This window comes from Triturus cristatus, chromosome 9 (assembly GCF_964204655.1).
Source record: "Triturus cristatus chromosome 9, aTriCri1.1, whole genome shotgun sequence".
Taxonomy (NCBI): domain Eukaryota; kingdom Metazoa; phylum Chordata; class Amphibia; order Caudata; family Salamandridae; genus Triturus; species Triturus cristatus.
The window spans coordinates 614,052,550-614,070,197 of record NC_140592.1 but is presented as its reverse complement, the minus strand read 5'-3'; the positions used below and the strand labels follow the sequence as shown (position 1 = coordinate 614,070,197).

At 45.0% G+C, this 17,648-nt stretch overlaps 1 protein-coding gene across 1 annotated transcript in view; it reads right to left on the bottom strand.

Annotated features, from left to right (window-relative positions):
• The window catches only part of WDR62 (WD repeat domain 62), a 699,214-nt gene that overhangs the window by 157,367 nt on the left and 524,199 nt on the right, over positions 1–17,648 (bottom strand). Inside the window, exon 27 of the mRNA XM_085625650.1 lies at positions 8,276–8,387. Within this exon, the coding sequence (XP_085481776.1) occupies positions 8,276–8,387 (112 nt within the window). The remainder of the gene's footprint in view (positions 1–8,275; positions 8,388–17,648) is intronic.

Genomic DNA, 17,648 nt, shown 5'->3' with positions numbered 1-17,648 from the left:
CAATTTGTAAGTCTTTTTGCGTCCGTTCACTCACACCCCAGGTTAGGGTGCACCTTAGAGCGTGCATACCGCCGAGGTGTTTTTTTGTTTTTTCACCAGTTGGTCCTTATGAAAGCCTTTCTAAATGGGCAAATTTGAAGGCAGAAACATGTTGACCATGATTTTATTCTATTTGCACCCTGGACTAGACCACTAAATTTGGTCCTTTAGTCCATCTAATTTTTACGAGCGCTTGGTTAACCACGAATAAAGTTGTTTTGGGTTTAAACCAAGCCCTTTTTAAATCACCACTAACTCACCTGAAAACATCCAGATCCGCTGTAACCAGGCGTAGTAGCACACCAGGGAGGCATTTGCCTCTCTGGTGGGAACCCCATGAGGAAGCATGTCACCAACTAGGTTGGTGAGTGAGGGTTCTTTTTACTCACAAGCGTGACTCCCTCCCCTTTTCCCTTCCGTGCTAATTCGTGAGGCATTTTTTTGTTGTTTTTTGCTTAGTTTACTGAGGGGATTAAGAGTGTCCTTTTCCCTCCCTTCCTCTCTTGTTGTTTTTCTGCTTCTCCAGCACTTATAGATATACATACTAAATGATGAAAAAATAGAAGTGATTTTTTTGGGTTGGAGGTAAAAATTAAAAATACCTGCTTAGTTGGTAAAGTGGGCTCTAGTCGGTATGGTTAAAAACAGGAAAGTAGACAGAGTAGGTGATCAAGTACCTGCCATTCTATGGGTCTACATGTTTCATGCGGTACCCCATGGCTTTTCTTCAGGACAAGGATCTTACTCCCGGTTACCACTCCTTTCATACTGTATAGCTGCACACACGTTGCATGCTACAGATATATAACATAGTAAGTCCGAAATCCTTTATTTCGCTATTCATAAATAGTATAAAAAGCATTTTATATACAATTGAAACATAGGATGTTAAAAAAGGCACAATATAGTAAAAGATTGATATAGAGTTAAAAATACATTACAATGCTGTATTCATAAAACTAGCACTTAGAATTAGGGCAAAAGGACGGATAATAGCAAAATGCAAAATCAAGTCTGTTCTACGTTAAACGAATACAGTTTTTCCCCTAAGGTTTTTGACATTCATGCTTTACAGCTTTACGGCTGCAGTCTCCTTTTATTTTATGGCAGACCATAGAAATGAAGCTAAGCAATAACATGTAAATTGGTCACTTAACATTTGTAAAAAATATATGGCTGGGCGACATTGTCTAAAATTGTGCCTGCATATAAGCTGACAAATATATCTTTTCCTTTCCTCAATATACAGTTTACAAAAGAAATATAAGGTGCGGGTCAGTTTGGTGCAATTGACCATCACATGGGCAGGCAGGGAAGACATCTACAGACAGGTGTCAGTGGGATAATCTAACATCAACGGGATATAGTTCATTCGGAACCTTATTACTATGAATCTGTGTTGGAGGTTTGTCACAAAGGTTAGATAGGAAGATGTGTCACTGATTATTCTTTGGGTCATCTGATTGTGTCTCACCATAGACTTGTTGTGGTTAATCTCCAGTCCATCTCTTCCCATCTTGGCTAAGAGTATTCCCTTTAATTTGACTCTAGAAATAGTCGAACAGCTAGAAGGATTCTCAAATAGGTTCTGGAGACCAATAGACTTCAAGGTATACTTAATATATTGCAACCATGTTATCTTCTGTACTTGATCAAGTTTAAGGCAGTCTCTCAGGATGTCATGGGTAAGTTTACCGTCACCCTTTTCCACACTGAGTGCCATAGCAAGACTGGTGCTACCCAGATGCAATCCGTGATGCAAGGTATGTCCAGCTCAATGTGTCAATTTTAGTTGGAACAACTTCGAGGAACGGATACCAATCTTTTGAGGAAGCTGTCCTCTGTACATTGCAGGGGCGCTATGTCTACCATTCCCCGCATGTGGCAACAGAGATGGATTTATGCACATTATATAATATAATATACAGCACCTACTAGAGAAAGCAACATGGAAATGCCATCAGGAGGGAAATCTGCTTGTGGTGTGGTTGTTACATTGGTGATAGAAGCCACATATTCACTTCACTAATTTGTATTCGTTCTTGGTGGACTGTGAAGTTTCACTGACATTGGTATCAGCCATTGAGTCTGTAGACACACTTGGTACACAAGTTAGAGGCCATAGCTGTGGCAGAGGTAGTGGTGGCACAACAGAATGTAGCAGTGGTTTAGGCTGAGCCTTAGGCTGTGGAGGTGTACCCTCTGTAAAATGGGATTGGAGGAAACCTATTATAGTAGTCCTGCATCATCCAATGCAAGTTGCCAATCAGATCAAAAGACACTTTAACCATTAGTTGCTGTTGGTAGTGGGGAGGTCATCAAAATAGTAATCATACTGCCTTCATAATGAAGACTTTCATAATCCCAATAATCTTCCTCCTCCTCACAGTAGTATCTGCATCCTGGTGATGCTCCAGGTGATCTTGCTCTTCATCGTGACACTTCACATTAAACTTCTTTAGGCTCGTGGCTGCTCCAAACGATCCCTTAACCTTCGATTCTCCTTAGGGAGCCAAGAATATAGCCGGTAACTGAAAATAAATCTTTAACTGAGGAAAGTATGCAGGAGCCATATCCCATTTTCCAGTACTGGGGAGTGTATATCACGGTATGTCTTTCGATTATGGTGTTGACATGGTCTGTTTGGTCATCAATGGTACTGCTGTGCCATCTTCAATGGTGAATGCTGGTCTGCTGTTGATGACAGAGCATGGACAAATGACTGCACCTCTGTAGGTGCCACAAAAAGGGATTACTGTCAACAGTTTTGAGGCACTTATCTCTTTGGTGTGAACCTTGGAAGAAGACATTTTCAGACTATCCGTTTTCTAGTAGAACTTTCTAGAGGCTACCTTAGTAGTCATCCTTCTCAGTCAGTCAGTTTTTGCTGAAAATTTCCTGCACATATTTCACTATCTAGGTTTGTAGGAAGGAGAGAGGCAATAGTAACAATCAAGGAGTTGTTTACCCACAACCAACCTCCTTTTACCACAATAACTACAAGCCATGAAAAGAGAGATCTATGGCATTAGTTAAGACGTTCTCCTTTTTTTCCCTTCATCCCTGGGAAGGAATTGCAAAGGCACTGGGGAAAGAAGTTTAAATAAAACATAAAACCCCCAAAAAGTCCAAGAAATAAAGATCTCTGAGCAGATCTCTGTGAGAGACTCCCTTACACACAAAGTGCGGTAAACATCAGAGGTATTAAGCCCTCTGGGGGAAGTGAAGTACAGGGCACTCACCTCAGTGGCTTGAGTTTGGGTCTTTTCCAATAAGGTTATTGCACGACTAAAGTGACTACGCTCGTGTTTTCAATACATACCTTGGTACTGCTATATAAATGTTACTGTGGGACTCCCAACTGAATGACTGGGAATAAATCAAGCATGGGAACATATGAAAGATCCAATATTGGAAAATATTCATACAAGCCACCCTAAAAAAGGTTTTAATAAAAATTAAGCTTGCCTGTTTATTTATTTTCCCTGCAGCATGGACAGTGATCTCTATAGTTCAACATTTTGATTATGTGGACACTTCTGCAAAATTGGCACAAGGAAATGGCCCACATTGACAAAGAGTTTTGAGTAGTGAATCACACCCAGATACAATTAGGTGGCCAGGCGGGTGATTTTAATTCATTACTTTTATAGGTTTGATAAGATTAATGCTGTCTTCCATAGGTTACTACCAAGGTCACATTTATCCTGATGAAGACCCTATATGAATGTTTGAAAGGGGTCAAAACGTTGACGTTTTTGGGTTTCACCCTCATCATTCATTGTAGGACTGTTGAAGTCTGAATATTAATAGTGTCGAATTCTGATGAAGATCTATTGTATGCAGCTGTGACCCTCTTTGTATATATATTGTATTGTCAGATGCTAGTTTGTTAACCGTCCCAGTAGCAACTCCCTGCTTGGATAGTCCGAGATGGTTTGACAGTGGGTGCTCCAAGGCGCTTAACCATAAAATGGCCTTAAAAGAGACTCCCCGTAATAGATCTTGGGTGGCCAGTTGCCGTAAGAATTATAAGAGGGTTCTTAAGGAGCGGAGGTCCCTATTACAAAAACAAGCCTGGGGTGAGCTGACACAAGCAAGTGAATTAAAAGATAGTATCCGTTTCTGGAAGGTCATCAATAGTCCTTGTTTTTCTGACCCGGACAAGCCAAATTTATGTCACCATATCACTCCTGATCAATGGAAGGTTCATTTCCAGAAGGTTTATAACCATGGTGAAGGACAGCAAGGTACTAATGAATTAGAGCCCCACCAATGTGAAGCGCCTATTAATTTTCTTCTTGAAGAGGTTAGGATGGGCATTGAGGGACTGTACCAGAATAAGGCCCCAGGTTCGGATGGGATCCCCCCAGATTTGTATCGGAACAACAAAGATGTGTGTGCCCTGGTCTTGACCAGGGTATTAAATGCTGCAGTGTCATCAACCATGCCTCCTACATGGTCCAGGGCAGTGGTTCCCAAACTTTTGACTCCTGAGGACCCCTACTGAGTCACTACTGGAAGCCGAGGACCCCCACACAATTTGTACAATTTAAATTTCAAACATTAAAACAGTAGTTTGAAAAAAGTAAACACACACTTGTGCACACCAAACAAATGCTCGAATCACTAAAGATTTTAATATTTTATATAGAAAGAATTCGCAAAATCAAAAACTTTTACTGGGATTTTTAGTGCTGCATCTCGGCTACTAACTTTTCAATATTTGTTTCTATTTCGCAGTATGAGGCTCCTGCCAGGGCCAGACCGGAAACCCAAAGCAGCCCTAGCAAATATTGTCAGACCAGTCCCAGTACTAAGTGCAGTGAGTGAGTCTGGACACTGCAAAGCAAACTTTGGGGGGGGGCTCTCCCACCAAGAAAATTTGGGAAAAAATTGTTAATTCTGCAACACATTTGTCATTATATATTGAAATGTATTTGCTTTTAAAGCATAGTAAATGATTACCTTACTATGCACCAATACAACAATCTTTTTGGGGCTCTTCTATGAATCCCTCACTATCACTCTCCAACAGTGCCTCTCTACTCTCAATAGCCCCTCTGTCACCTGTATTTCATTTGTTTTATAGCATCTCTCATACAAGTGTAGGGTGTCAGAGCACTTTACATCACACACATACAGAGACAATGAATCATATGTGTGCAAATCAGTGTATAGGAAATGTTATGTTATATAAGGCAAAGGGGACTTCAAGGTGTAGGATTCACATGTCGCCCATACTGGTAAGTATTTTTTAAGACTGCTTGGTCTGGAGAAGCACAAAATCTTGACTCAGAATGTAACATAGCCGTTAGCTTTGACTTTAATTCTAACAGTTTAATTCTACCTAAACAAACCTTGTTGGCAGTATGAGGATTATGAAAGACTGGGAAAAAAAGATAGCATACTAACTTGTACCATGCAGTTTGCATGCAGCTGTTTGATGGCAGGTCATAGCTTAAGGTGCTAGATTATGATTGTAACTCATAAACTGCACAATAACAAAAAAATCTGTGACAAAAGCCGTAACCCACTGAGCTGTGCACATAAATTACTGTTTTATTGTTTTTTTTTAATGCATGGTACACGTTCTTTGCAGCAGGCATATTAACCATCTGCACTACCTTAGATGAGTCAAAGCTGCTACTGAACAAAACACGCATCTCTTTGCAGCAGGTATATTAATCACTGAATGTTATCTTGACACTTTTATTGTTGCCCGAAAACTACAGATTATTCAAGGAACACTGAAGTGCTTTTAAAACTGCTGCTTGTGGACCCCCTGGGAATGTGTCACCAACCCCTGGGGGTCCGCGGACCACAGTTTGGGAAACACTGGTCCAGGGCTATTATTGTCCCGATCTTTAAGAAGGGAGACTGGGATAATCCTGACTGTTACTGCCCCATATCCCTAAACGACTCTACTGTTAAGGTTTCGGGTCAGGTTCTATTGAACAGACTTTCTGAGAGAGCAGATAAAAATCAAATAATTTCGGAGGTCTAATGTGGCTTCCGTATAGATAAATCAACAGTAGACCAATGTTTGAACTTTTACCTTTTGATATATAAATATATGATCGCCAAAGCGAGCCCTCTCTACTTAGGTTTTATGGACCTTACTGCAGTGTTCGACAGAGGGAATCGTAACAAATTGTGGCTGCTACTAGATGAGCTAGAAGTTGAGCGAGCAATAATAAATGTTTTAACGACTCTTTACGCCCATACAACAGCAGCAGTTAGATTTACCCAAGAGGGGGGACTCACTGATAATTTTAAATGTTCGAGAGGGGTGCCTAAAGGGTGTATCCTTGCCCCTTTTTTATTTACTTTATATATCAATGGACTAGAATCTGCCCTGATATCCCTCCAGGCCGATACTCCGAGAATAGGCAGTAGGTCAGTGCCAGTTCTGCTGTACGCAGATGAAGCTGTGCTTACAGCACGTACTCCCAGGGCGCTGCAAGTTCTAACAGATGGGTTTGTCTCTTTTATGAACGGGTTGGATTTGTCCCCTAATTTTACCAAATCATCTGTGATGCAGCTAGGTTGTCAAGGGACTAAATTAAAAACCTACGAGGCAGGCACTTTTAGCCTAGCCAAGGTCCAGGCTTTTACATACCTTGGAGTCTTATTTGATGCCAAATTAAATTGGGACAATCTGAAGGAGGAGAAGCTAGGGGACTTGAAAAAATCCTTGGGAACCATTGTAAATTATGCACATAGATTGGGCACATGGTCCCCAGGGGTGATTTTAAAATTATATCAGTCAATTTGCATCTCCAAGGTCCTGTACGGGAGTGAGATATGGTGGTACATGGCAGCCAACAAATTACAGATGGCGCAAAATACATTTCTAAGACGGATTTTGAAAGTCCCCCAGGGAACCCCTGCTTACTCTGTACATGAGGAACTTGGGACCAAGTATATTTCTGATTTAGTCGCAGCTAAGCCTTTGTTGTATTGGATAAATGTCTGGTCTAATGAGGAGGCATCTTTTAATAAAGCCTCTCACTGGACCACGTGTTTAAAATCCCTTGGCTAAAATCCGTCAAGGAAACGTTACTGGCCTTGGGAAGATCAGACATTTTTACGAAATACGACACAGCGAAGCGACAGGACAGAACATTGATTGAAGACTTGTTTTAAAAAAAAAAGTCACAGCAGAGCGTGAGGGCATGGAGCTCAGTAAACCCATGGTAAGAGCACATGCTCTAGTCAAATCAGGGCAGGGCATGGAGACTTCTCACTATTTTCACTAGTGCACATGATATTACGAGTTGAGGCTAGAGGACCCTGTGGCTGCTACAATAGGTCTCCACAGTTTACATTTTGTATTTTTATGTAAATAATGTACTCATCCTAGGCGATTGTATCTTAAGCCATATTTAAAAGAATTGGGATTCAGGTATTGCACTTGCAACATATGCAGAATCTTCGCACACTGGTTGTTGTTACACATTTTTTAAGAGCAGAATTAAGATCAAGAAACTCGAAATTTGATTGAGATAGATAGGGACCCCTGTGATTTTGTACAGTGATGAAATATTATTTTAATGGATTTGCTTTTGAAATATTAACCTATTGTATCTTTTATCGCTCTGAATACTGCTGAATAAAGATTATGATTATTCTTTGTATATACTGTAAATGTTGTCTACACCGAAATGTGTTGTATGCTTTTGATTCACTTTTCTGCACATGATCTATGCAGGCACTTGGAGCACCTACTTCATTTAATCTATTTTGGGCAATGTTGGATTTGCTAAATACAAAATAAGATTTGAATCACAAGATACATTCATGGTGATGTGATTTATTACATATGAAGAAACCTTCTGTTTTTGCCAACTGTGTCATTGTAATAGGTTTAACTGACATTTGAATGAATCCTAGGGGAACAGTTTTCTTCAATGGCTTAATCTAACAATTAGGAACACAAAAGAAGCACATTTTCAAAAACTGCTATTAATTTTTGTTATGTAGAACTTTCCTGCCTTTTCTATTGAAACACGTGATTTCACATTATGACACACAAGTTACATCTCTTCATTCAGATTAAACTCATTAAAAGCTTGGAAGATAATGTCAAAATGGGGTATTTCCACACTTGATTTTACATCTTAAGTACATTTTATTGGTCAACGAAACCCCAATGATTTCAATATTATACTTTAGGTTCAAGAAGTTAGGTATCTATTGAGGAATACACAAAGTCTCTCTGCTGCAAACTTACGTCAGTTCTTTTCCTGGAGTTAATATTTATCTTGCTGTCTTCTGGAATCTGAAATGGGCCTTCTCCTGTCTTCAGCAATTGCATTTGTCTTGGAAGAGAGGTACTTGCCAACCTTCAGATACAAACAAAGCAGAATCAGTCAAGCACCACATAACCACTGAAAATGGTAAGTAATGGACATGTTAATCCGATTTAGTAACACTCTTTCTGTTGGACAGTCTAAGTGCAGATTCTGCATCTTTTGATTCTTCACAATTAGAATTTTGCAGGTACCAGACTGGATTCAGATTTTTTTTCACAGCAATTGCTCCCGCATGATGACTTATTTTGGGAGCAGTTTCCACAGTGACCTCGCTCTGCATCCGGAAGTGACTGCATGGAGCCATATGTAGGTGCCTCTACTGCATAATGTGAAATTAGTTACTTACCTGTAACTCCAGTTCTCCAGAGTGGGTACCTTTCATATATTCAAATGTTTGAATCATTCCCCATTCTCAGGCTGGGAATACACGATAATTTAAAAATGGCCAAACACCAAAATAAGTCTTTGTTTTGTAGTACATACAACTCATTTGACACAACCTAACATGAGCCAATGTGGAGGAAGTGCTGAATGCTCCTATGCCTCCCAGAGGCCACCATAGCTCAGATTTCATAGCACAAGTGTGAAGGATACTTATGATAGAAGTGAGTCGCTACAGAAACTAATGCTGAAGTACAAGATTTACAGGCAAGTATAAGTTTTTTTCTCCAGCATTGGGTCTTTCATATATTCACAAGTTCGAATAAGAATAGTAAGCATTACACACTGTGGGAAAGGGACCCTTTTTGCATGGTTACCCCCCACTTTTTGCCTGACATCTGATGCAACCTGACTTGATGTGCTCTGGGTCCCTGCCAATCAGTTTCCCAGGGCCTGTATTCTTTTCCGACACTGTACCTTTGTACCCACAATTGGCACATCCCTGGCCACAGGTAAGTCCTTTGTAAAAGGTACCATGGGTAATAAGGGCACTGTGATCAGGGAAGGCATCTAAGTGCTCCAGCACCACTCCACCTAACATCACAAAGACCTAGAAATATTGATGAAGTGCAATAACTACGCAACTCTAAAAAACACTGTAAGTACTCTCTACCACTCTGCAGCTGACGATACACAAACTGCTTACTGATATATGCGACTCTAACCGTAGTCTGCCCTACCTTCTACCTGTAACGACAAGATGGGACACAGTTAATGTAGTCTTTATGATAGTCATCCCGGTATCAATATTATATACTAAACGTTAAGATATGAATTCATTTGCTAACTCATTACCTCATTCACCTCAGGACAGAAACATAATGTATGAAAGGCCCCGGATCTCTGGAAGGTAGAGCTGTGAAATTCTGGTGAGAGCGTTCAAGAAAGACGAAGAGATTAGTGTAAAAAAAAAAAAAAAGAAAATGACAAGAGTGCTGACCCCCATGTTTCATAATCAGATGGCCCAAAAAGGTTTTTTTGTGTTGTAATAACAGCTCTTTTATATGCCCTGCTTAGTGCACTATGTTTCACTTTCAAACATAGACGTTTTTCCACCATTTGTTGTTTCAGGCCTTTGAACTCCTGTGTAAATCAATCAGATTCATGAAAATGGATTCCTGGTTTTACGAGCCATTGGACGTTGGTCAATAAAGGATTTCATGGTGCTTGTGAAAAAGTGTATAGCTAAGATTTTCAATCTCCAGTGCACTTAGAAGAGTACGAAGGGGTTGCCCTGGTTTTCTTTGATCAAGAGGTGTGAGGTTTTTGTGCAGAAACAGGTTAAGTGTGGCAAGCTGGTCACTTTAATGTAAAGTAAAGAAAGAAGTGATCGACCAAATATACGGAATGATACCCAAATGAACTCACTGGAGCATTGTTGCTAAAAATGAAATCAAGTGTATGACCCTCTACCATTCATGGGAGCGTGTGGAGGTGGAAAAAACAAGCCCCAATAGCCTCAGGAATATTCTGTAAGGGGGCGGGGAGTCAGAAACCTAGTCAAGCCATACAATATTGGAGGCATAGCGGACCGCTATAGGAGCTAAGCGATTGAGCAATGTGCCAATGTTTCGGAATTCACAGGTAACACCTAAGCATTCCTGACCATGACAAGAGATGGATTGTGATAATAGTAGGAACAGTATGTATGATCTAGAAACCATACAAACCCCTGTTCCTATGACACCACCATAATCACACTGCAAAACAGAATAGTCTAGAGGAAAAACGAACAAGTAGGATGGCATTACTCTCTAGAGACGGTCACACTTCTGTCAGAAAACAAAATGCCAGGTTGTGCAAATCTAACGGATGTTGTAGGCAGGTAAAGTGTTAAACAGATGGCGTGGCAAGGAGTAAGATGAGCTTCAGTAAAGTGGGAGAAGGTTTCTTGGGGGTCACCATGTTGGATACTGTGTTCTTGCAGAAAGAAGACTAGGTTAGCGCTAAGAAAATGTATTGTGCAGGTCCAACAATGACATAGTGGCCAGCTCATAAGTTCCTGAAAGCATTCATGTTGACATGATTATGAAGAGCACACTGAACAGCCACAGTTCATAGTGAATAGGAAAATGTAGACTGCAACAATCAGCACCTTGCAGCAAGCCAAAGCCCACTGCTGCACAGCCAGCATCGTCTGCGTAAAGAATAGGTGAAATACCTTTGAAAGGCACAGACATTGCTAATCTTAATACCAGGTGATGCTGTTAACAAGCGTATGTTGCAGTTAAGAGAGGAGGACTAAACCCTCAGAGGGGTTTCTCCTTCTCAGACTTCAATTTCTAAACATGTAACAAATTGCCTCTTGACACACACTGCTTATCAATGTCAGAGAGAGATGCTGTGCCCACTGGAACTTCAAGCCCCAATGCAGAGCCCGCATATGCCAGTGGGCATGTGTCACAAGCTGGACGCAGGAGGCCATGAGGCCCAGCAGCCTCAAAGTCAGTCTCACCTAAAGCAGTTCTGAGGGGGTCACTCCTGACTGAAGCACCTCTGTCAAGGCCTTAGTCTTGACTTTCCACAGAGGGCAGGCTAAGGTTCTGGACCTCGGCCGCCTTTCTCACCATCACAAAGGACGCTACCTCCTCCGTAGCCATGGTAGGGGGAGAAAGCATGCCAGTGTCTAGAGAAGTATCTAGTCCACTGGCTTCCGCCAAGTCCTCACACAAGTCCATGTAGGGGTCGAAAGGCTGGTAGTTTTCAGGGTACAGCGACCACCCCCCCACTTACCCCAAGTCCTAGCCCACAGGAATAGGTCTAAGGCTGCGACCGGGAAGGCGTTGCTCCAGTCGGTGCTGGAGACAGCGTTGAACACCCCCCCTTCGGCTCCATGTCAGAGCCGGGGATCAGAATGGGGGAGGTGCCACCAGCATCAGGACTGGCGCTGTGGAAGGTAGAGGTGGTACGACCGGAACCTGTCCAGATGTACGAGTTACTTACCTTCGGTAACAATGTATCTGGTAGAGACGCTGTCTAGCTGCAGATTCCTTAACTTAGAATATCCCCAGGCGTCAGACTGGATGCGCAAAACTTTTTTGCAGCAGCAGCACCTCTGCACTCCGGGGGATGGCGCCACATGACCCCGCCCTGACGTCGTCCACGTACGCGATATCAGCAAGGTCATACAAGTCCCTCCCGGCGCGCTGATGTCAGTTTTCTTCGGAGACGCTTTGTTGCGACAACGCGGAGCCACCAACAAAAAAACTGTGAAAGTATGGGAACAGTGTGCAATGGATGAAAATCCATGAATAAATAAGGAGGATGGTGCAAGACACCATCATAAAAGACAGAATAAGACACTGCCTACATATAAGTGAAAAAGCTGTGAGAAAGAACCTCGCAAGCTAAGTGAAGACCCTTCCCAAGTGCAGCGAGGAAATAATATCTCAACAGACAGAAATAGACTGTTAATTCATGCAGAACAACAGACAGAAATAGACTATCAGTACCATGCAGAACTGTGTCATCCAGCAAGAACAGATCACAGAGAGAACAACAGCCCACCGTAGGAAGGTATGAAAAGTCTGGCACTGCCCCTATAGTAATGGAGGTCTGAAACAGACTTCAACAGATCCTCAAAGAAGACTACTGTAGAGGAGACCAGAACCCTGAACCAATAGAGGAGGTGTGAGGGAGGGAAGGCAGCAGGAGAAGATAAGAAAATGAAGAGGAATCTCCTGTTGAAGGTTAATCAAAAAGGCATTATTTTACAGGTAAGAAACCCTTGAGAGGGAGTCGACTGTATTATGGTAACAGAAACCCCTGAGAGGGAGTCAGCTGTATTATGGCAAATGTCAAAGAGACGCAGCAATGTGAGCACCCATGAGAGAAAAAACAATGCCAACTGTAAAAGGGGGCCAGCGGAGAACCCCACTTGGCAAGGTCCTCGCAGAACTGGGAGGCTGGGTGGGCGTTAAGGAATCTGCGGCTAGACAACGTCTCTACCAGATACATCGTTACCGAAGGTAAGTAACTCGTACATCTGATAGAGACATCTAGCCACAGATTCCTTAACTTAGAATAGATACCACATCCATACCCCAAAGGGGAGGTGGGTCTGTGACAGAACAACAGAAAGCGCCAAGCATTTGAGCCGGCAACAGAGTGACGGACAATGGGAAAGGCTGAGGCGGAACAGCCAGGCAGCTACCCAAATAGTTCGGAAGAGCAAAAGATAACGGGATCCAAGACATCCCAAAAATGCCATAATGGTGCTACACCATACCTGCGTAGCATGAGAGGCAGAAACGGTACCAGCCATATACCAGAACAAAAGAAAGAGAGGAAGAAGGACTACTCTCAGCGTAATGGCGTACTATGTGAACACCGATTAAAGAGATGCAACCGGAATCTACGAGGCTAGCCCAGGAAGGAAGGCCGGAGAGGCTACAGCCAAGAACCAAAGGTCAAGACTAGAAATCAGCACGCCAAGTGCACACCCAGTCCAAACAGGGGCGAACCGTAACAATCTTAAGCACGCTAATGCAGGCCAACACAGAAACATGCGCAGAGCAAACAGCTACAGAGACCATAAGGTGGCGTCGCTAAAATAAGCATAAGGCTGCTCGACCAGGCAGCGGTAAGGCCAAGGTGAGAACCAACACACGAAATACAGAAATGCAGGGTGGAGATCTAGGACGACTGACATTAGAAGAGCCGTCCCGCATGCCCAGCTGATACAATATAGCGCATCCGAAGGAAGGTGCAGCAGAGGCACCAAAGTACTAAGGCGTAGAAACAGAGGAATAATTGCAGAATTTCAGACCACACCCTCAGACTGGAAGGTAGTAACCCTTGTCCAGAATAGAGAAGCGTTCAGTAACTGAACACAAAGAAGGGAGCAGTGTAAAACCGGCGAACCACACCAGTAAGCAGAACGCAAAAAGGGCATTATTGGTAATGCCGCATGCATCACTGGAAATGTCCCTGAAACATGAAGACTTCGGACCAGACCTTGCAGCCTCGAAGAGAGGTGAAGAGTTAGGAAGAAGACTTTCCATGGAACTTGTACATATACCGAATCACAGATATATATAGCAGAAACGGGTAAACTAGCCAAGACTATGCAACCTAGCTGTAGAGGAACACACCTGGTGCCATAATGGCAGACGGAAGCTGCCTTTAAAGCGTGACGAACACCCTGAAAACCTCCAAAGGAGGCGAATGAAGCAAATAAGCAAGATGACCAATGACGTATCGAAGATGACGCCAAGGCACAACATTGAGCACCGTACAACGGCAGATAAGAGCACCAGAGAACGCCTACAGGCCAAAGGAACTCGTAGGCCCAGTTGACATAAAAGAGCTATATAATAGCAAACAAGTACCCCACATGCAGTATGTACACCCCAACAACGGGGAACACGTTTATTAGGGCAAGCCACAGTCAGAGGAACAATCTGTGGAACACCTCCACAGTAGGTTAACCGCCAGTTTAAAACGCATAATGCATCCAAAGGATGAGAAATGAAAGGGTAATCACCTCCGACCATGCAAAAGGAAGACCTGAGGCTTACTATCAGCCTAAAACACATAACGCATCAAAAGGATGCTAAATGAAAAGGTACCACCCCAGAACAAACGCCTGAGGAACACAGGCCTAAGTGGGGGGGAAGCCTGCAAAAAGGCACTGAACAGCCAAGTCGGCGTGTACATCAAACAATAAAACCCCATCAAAGGGTAAATCAACAAGACTCTCCCGTATATTTTCCGGGAAGACACTATCCCGTAACCAAGCATGGTGCCTCAGGGCGACTGAACCAGCCATAGCCCGGCCTAAGGAATCAGCAGTATCCAAGGCAGAGCGGATCATAAACTCAGCAAGGTCACGGCCATCCCGGAGATGATGAAGTAGGTCAACATGAGCGCCTTCAGTGCTGGTGGAGAGGAAAGACTCTGCAGAGTCCCACAGGGCAGAGGTAGCCCGAGTCAGGACACACACTGTATTTAGTGACCGTAGTGAAGCACTAGTGGAGGCAAAGATGTTCCGACCCCATGACTCAAGCCATCTGGACTCCCAGGAGGGAGGAAGCAATTGCCTGGGCAAGGATGGGAAGGCAGTTTGCAAAACAAAGCCCTGCACGTCGGGATTCACAAATAAGCAGACCGGATCATGTGGAGCAGGACCATGGAGGTGCAAGACCGAACGAGCCACCGGATCACCGGAAGCTGGCCAAACCCAGGTGCCCAAAAGGGCATCATAAAGAGAAGCTTCAAAGGGCAGACGCGGCTCCACATTCCCTGACCCACGGTGAAGGATATCAAGTAAAGGGTCCACAGACAAGGGCGCCGAAGGGGGTTGCATGTTCAAAATCTGAGTGGCCAAAGAGACCACTCTGAGAAAGGCTGCACCAGCCTCGGTAGTCCTCCGAGGAGGGGTTAGTAGCTCATCAGTAGGTGAGGGCTGTAAGCTAACCCACCCAAGACAGTGAGGGTGTGACCAATGCCCAACTGAAGGGAGCCCCATTGACGAATGAGGGTCCTGATGAGGCTCTTGAGGAGGCGAGAAGCCTGTTGGGTGCGGGTGCTCTTGAGGAGGTGGGGATCCTGCCGGATCCACATACTCTAAGGGAGGCACAGGCAAGAATACATCCGGCGACGCCAAACTCTCTCCGAATGCCTCCGGAGAAGAGTCAACAACCCGGCGTCGATGCGGCACCAAAACCACTTTAGTAGGCGCCGACCAAGCTTTGTCCGGCGCCGACTCGACTCCATCCGGCATCGAGTCGGCTCCATCCAGTGCAGATCAACGATAAGCTCCCCTTCCGAAGAAGGAGAAGGCGCCGGAGCCGGGTATGCAAGCCTCCGGCGCTGCCTCAGCCTCAACCCGGACTGGCTCCAACTCCACCTTCAGAAGAAGGTGAAGGCGCCTGAGCCGGGGAGGTAAACCTCCGGCGCCGCCTCAGCCTCAACAGGATCCGACTCCGGAGAAAGAAGCAGATGTAGAGCTGGGGAGGCGAGTCTACGGCGCCGGAATTGCGCCGTCCCGGGCTCCTGCCAGGCGCCTGCCTGCCCAGAAGGCCGAGGCGTGCACAAAGCGAGGCATTGAGCACCAGCAACCACCTGCGACGCCACAGGGAGCCCCATGGGACTATGCTGTGTGGCAGGGGTGCAATGGATCCAAGAGGGGGACCCAGCCGGGCCACACCCTGACGACGCCATATAGATCGTAGAGGGGGACCCAGTCGGGCCACGCCCTGACGATACCGGAAGGCCTGCAAGGCTGTGGCATAAGCCTCCATTTGGGCCCGAGTCGCCCCCGCACCCGGATAGGGTGGATAGAAGGGGGACGACTGTCGGAGGCGCACATCCGGAATATTCCGGAAACCAGAGCCCCTGACAACAGATGAAAGGGAGGTCGAGGACCTCGGCGACCTGCGCCGCAACTTACCAAGAAGTGGTGAACGACAGCCTCGGGCCCCAGAGGGCGTTCGACGGCGAAACTGCGTTGAAGAGGCCGTGGGACGAGATGACTGCGACCGGGACAGTTGTGCCGAAAGAAGCTTCATTCTGCACTCCCGCCGGGACTTCGGCTTAAGGTGTTGGCATGCTTCGCAGTCTGTGGAGTTGTGGTGCTTGCCCAGATACCACATACAAATAAGATGCGCGTCTGTCACGGACATTTGCCGTGAACAGGAAGTACAGGATTTAAAGCCCGAGGGCACCGCACACTGTTCCAGACGCAAAGCATCGAAAAAGGGCCTGAAAACAGGCCACAGGAACCGCTCACTCCGGATCCACGTTGCATGCGGAAAAGAAGGAAACTGACGTTAGTGCGCCGGGAGGGACTTATATGACCTCGCTGACGTCACGTACGTGGACGACGGCAGGGCGGGGTCGTGTGGCGCCGTCCCCCGGCTCGCAGAGGTGCTGTTGCAAAAGAGTTTTCCAGATCCAGTCTGACGCCTGGGAATATTCTAAGTTAAGGAATCTGCGGCTAGATGTCTCTATCAGATCCATCTGTGGATCGAAGGGGCCCGACCGATGTTGGAACCACCGGTGTGGAACTAGTAAGGGTCCATCCCGAACCCGCAGGGCCTGAAGGCTCAAATACGAGGCACATGGCCTCATAAAACTCCTGGAGTAGAGGAGGAGTAATTCTGGGTCCCAGAAACTTGGTAAAGCGCAGAGCAGACTTTGGCACTGGTTTAACTGCAGAGCCAGACCTTGAATGTCAATGCCCCCTTGTCTCGTCGGCTAATGGACAAGGTCAAGTCAAAGACTGCTTCAACTTCTTGCTTTTCTTCTTTTTGTGGGACTTACCCGAGTGGCCCAACGACTTGGAATGCAACGAGGACTGTGGACTCCACAACCAGTCCCGTGACCTTCCTCTCGACCGGGATCAAGACTGTTGCAGCGTTTTTTGACGGGCAGTATGGAACTTTAGGGTCCGCGCCCTCAAGGCCTTGGGGTGCATGGGCCGGCAATCAGTGCAGATCATCTTTGCGTTGTGGACGCAATCTAGGCACCAGAGGCAAACAAGGTGGATGTCCATCACCAACATCTGTCGATGACAGGTGCTGCAGGGCTTGAAGCCAGTCTTCCAAGTGGACATCCCTTCCACACCAGGAAAACTCTCAAAAAGTGACTGACCGACTAGCTCTCTCCAGGTCTGCAAAGACTGGCACAAAAAGAAAAGAACTGACATCAGTACGCTGGGGTGACACCTATATAGCACCGCACACATCACTTCAACTGCAGATGATGGATGCCGAGCTGATCGCCGCCACCTACTGGTGCACAGGGTTACTGCTCACACAAAAGAAATATGGGTCCAATTTGACGCCTGTTGATAATTCTAAGGTAAGTAATCTCCGGCTAGAAGTCTCTCTTCATATATTACCCTAC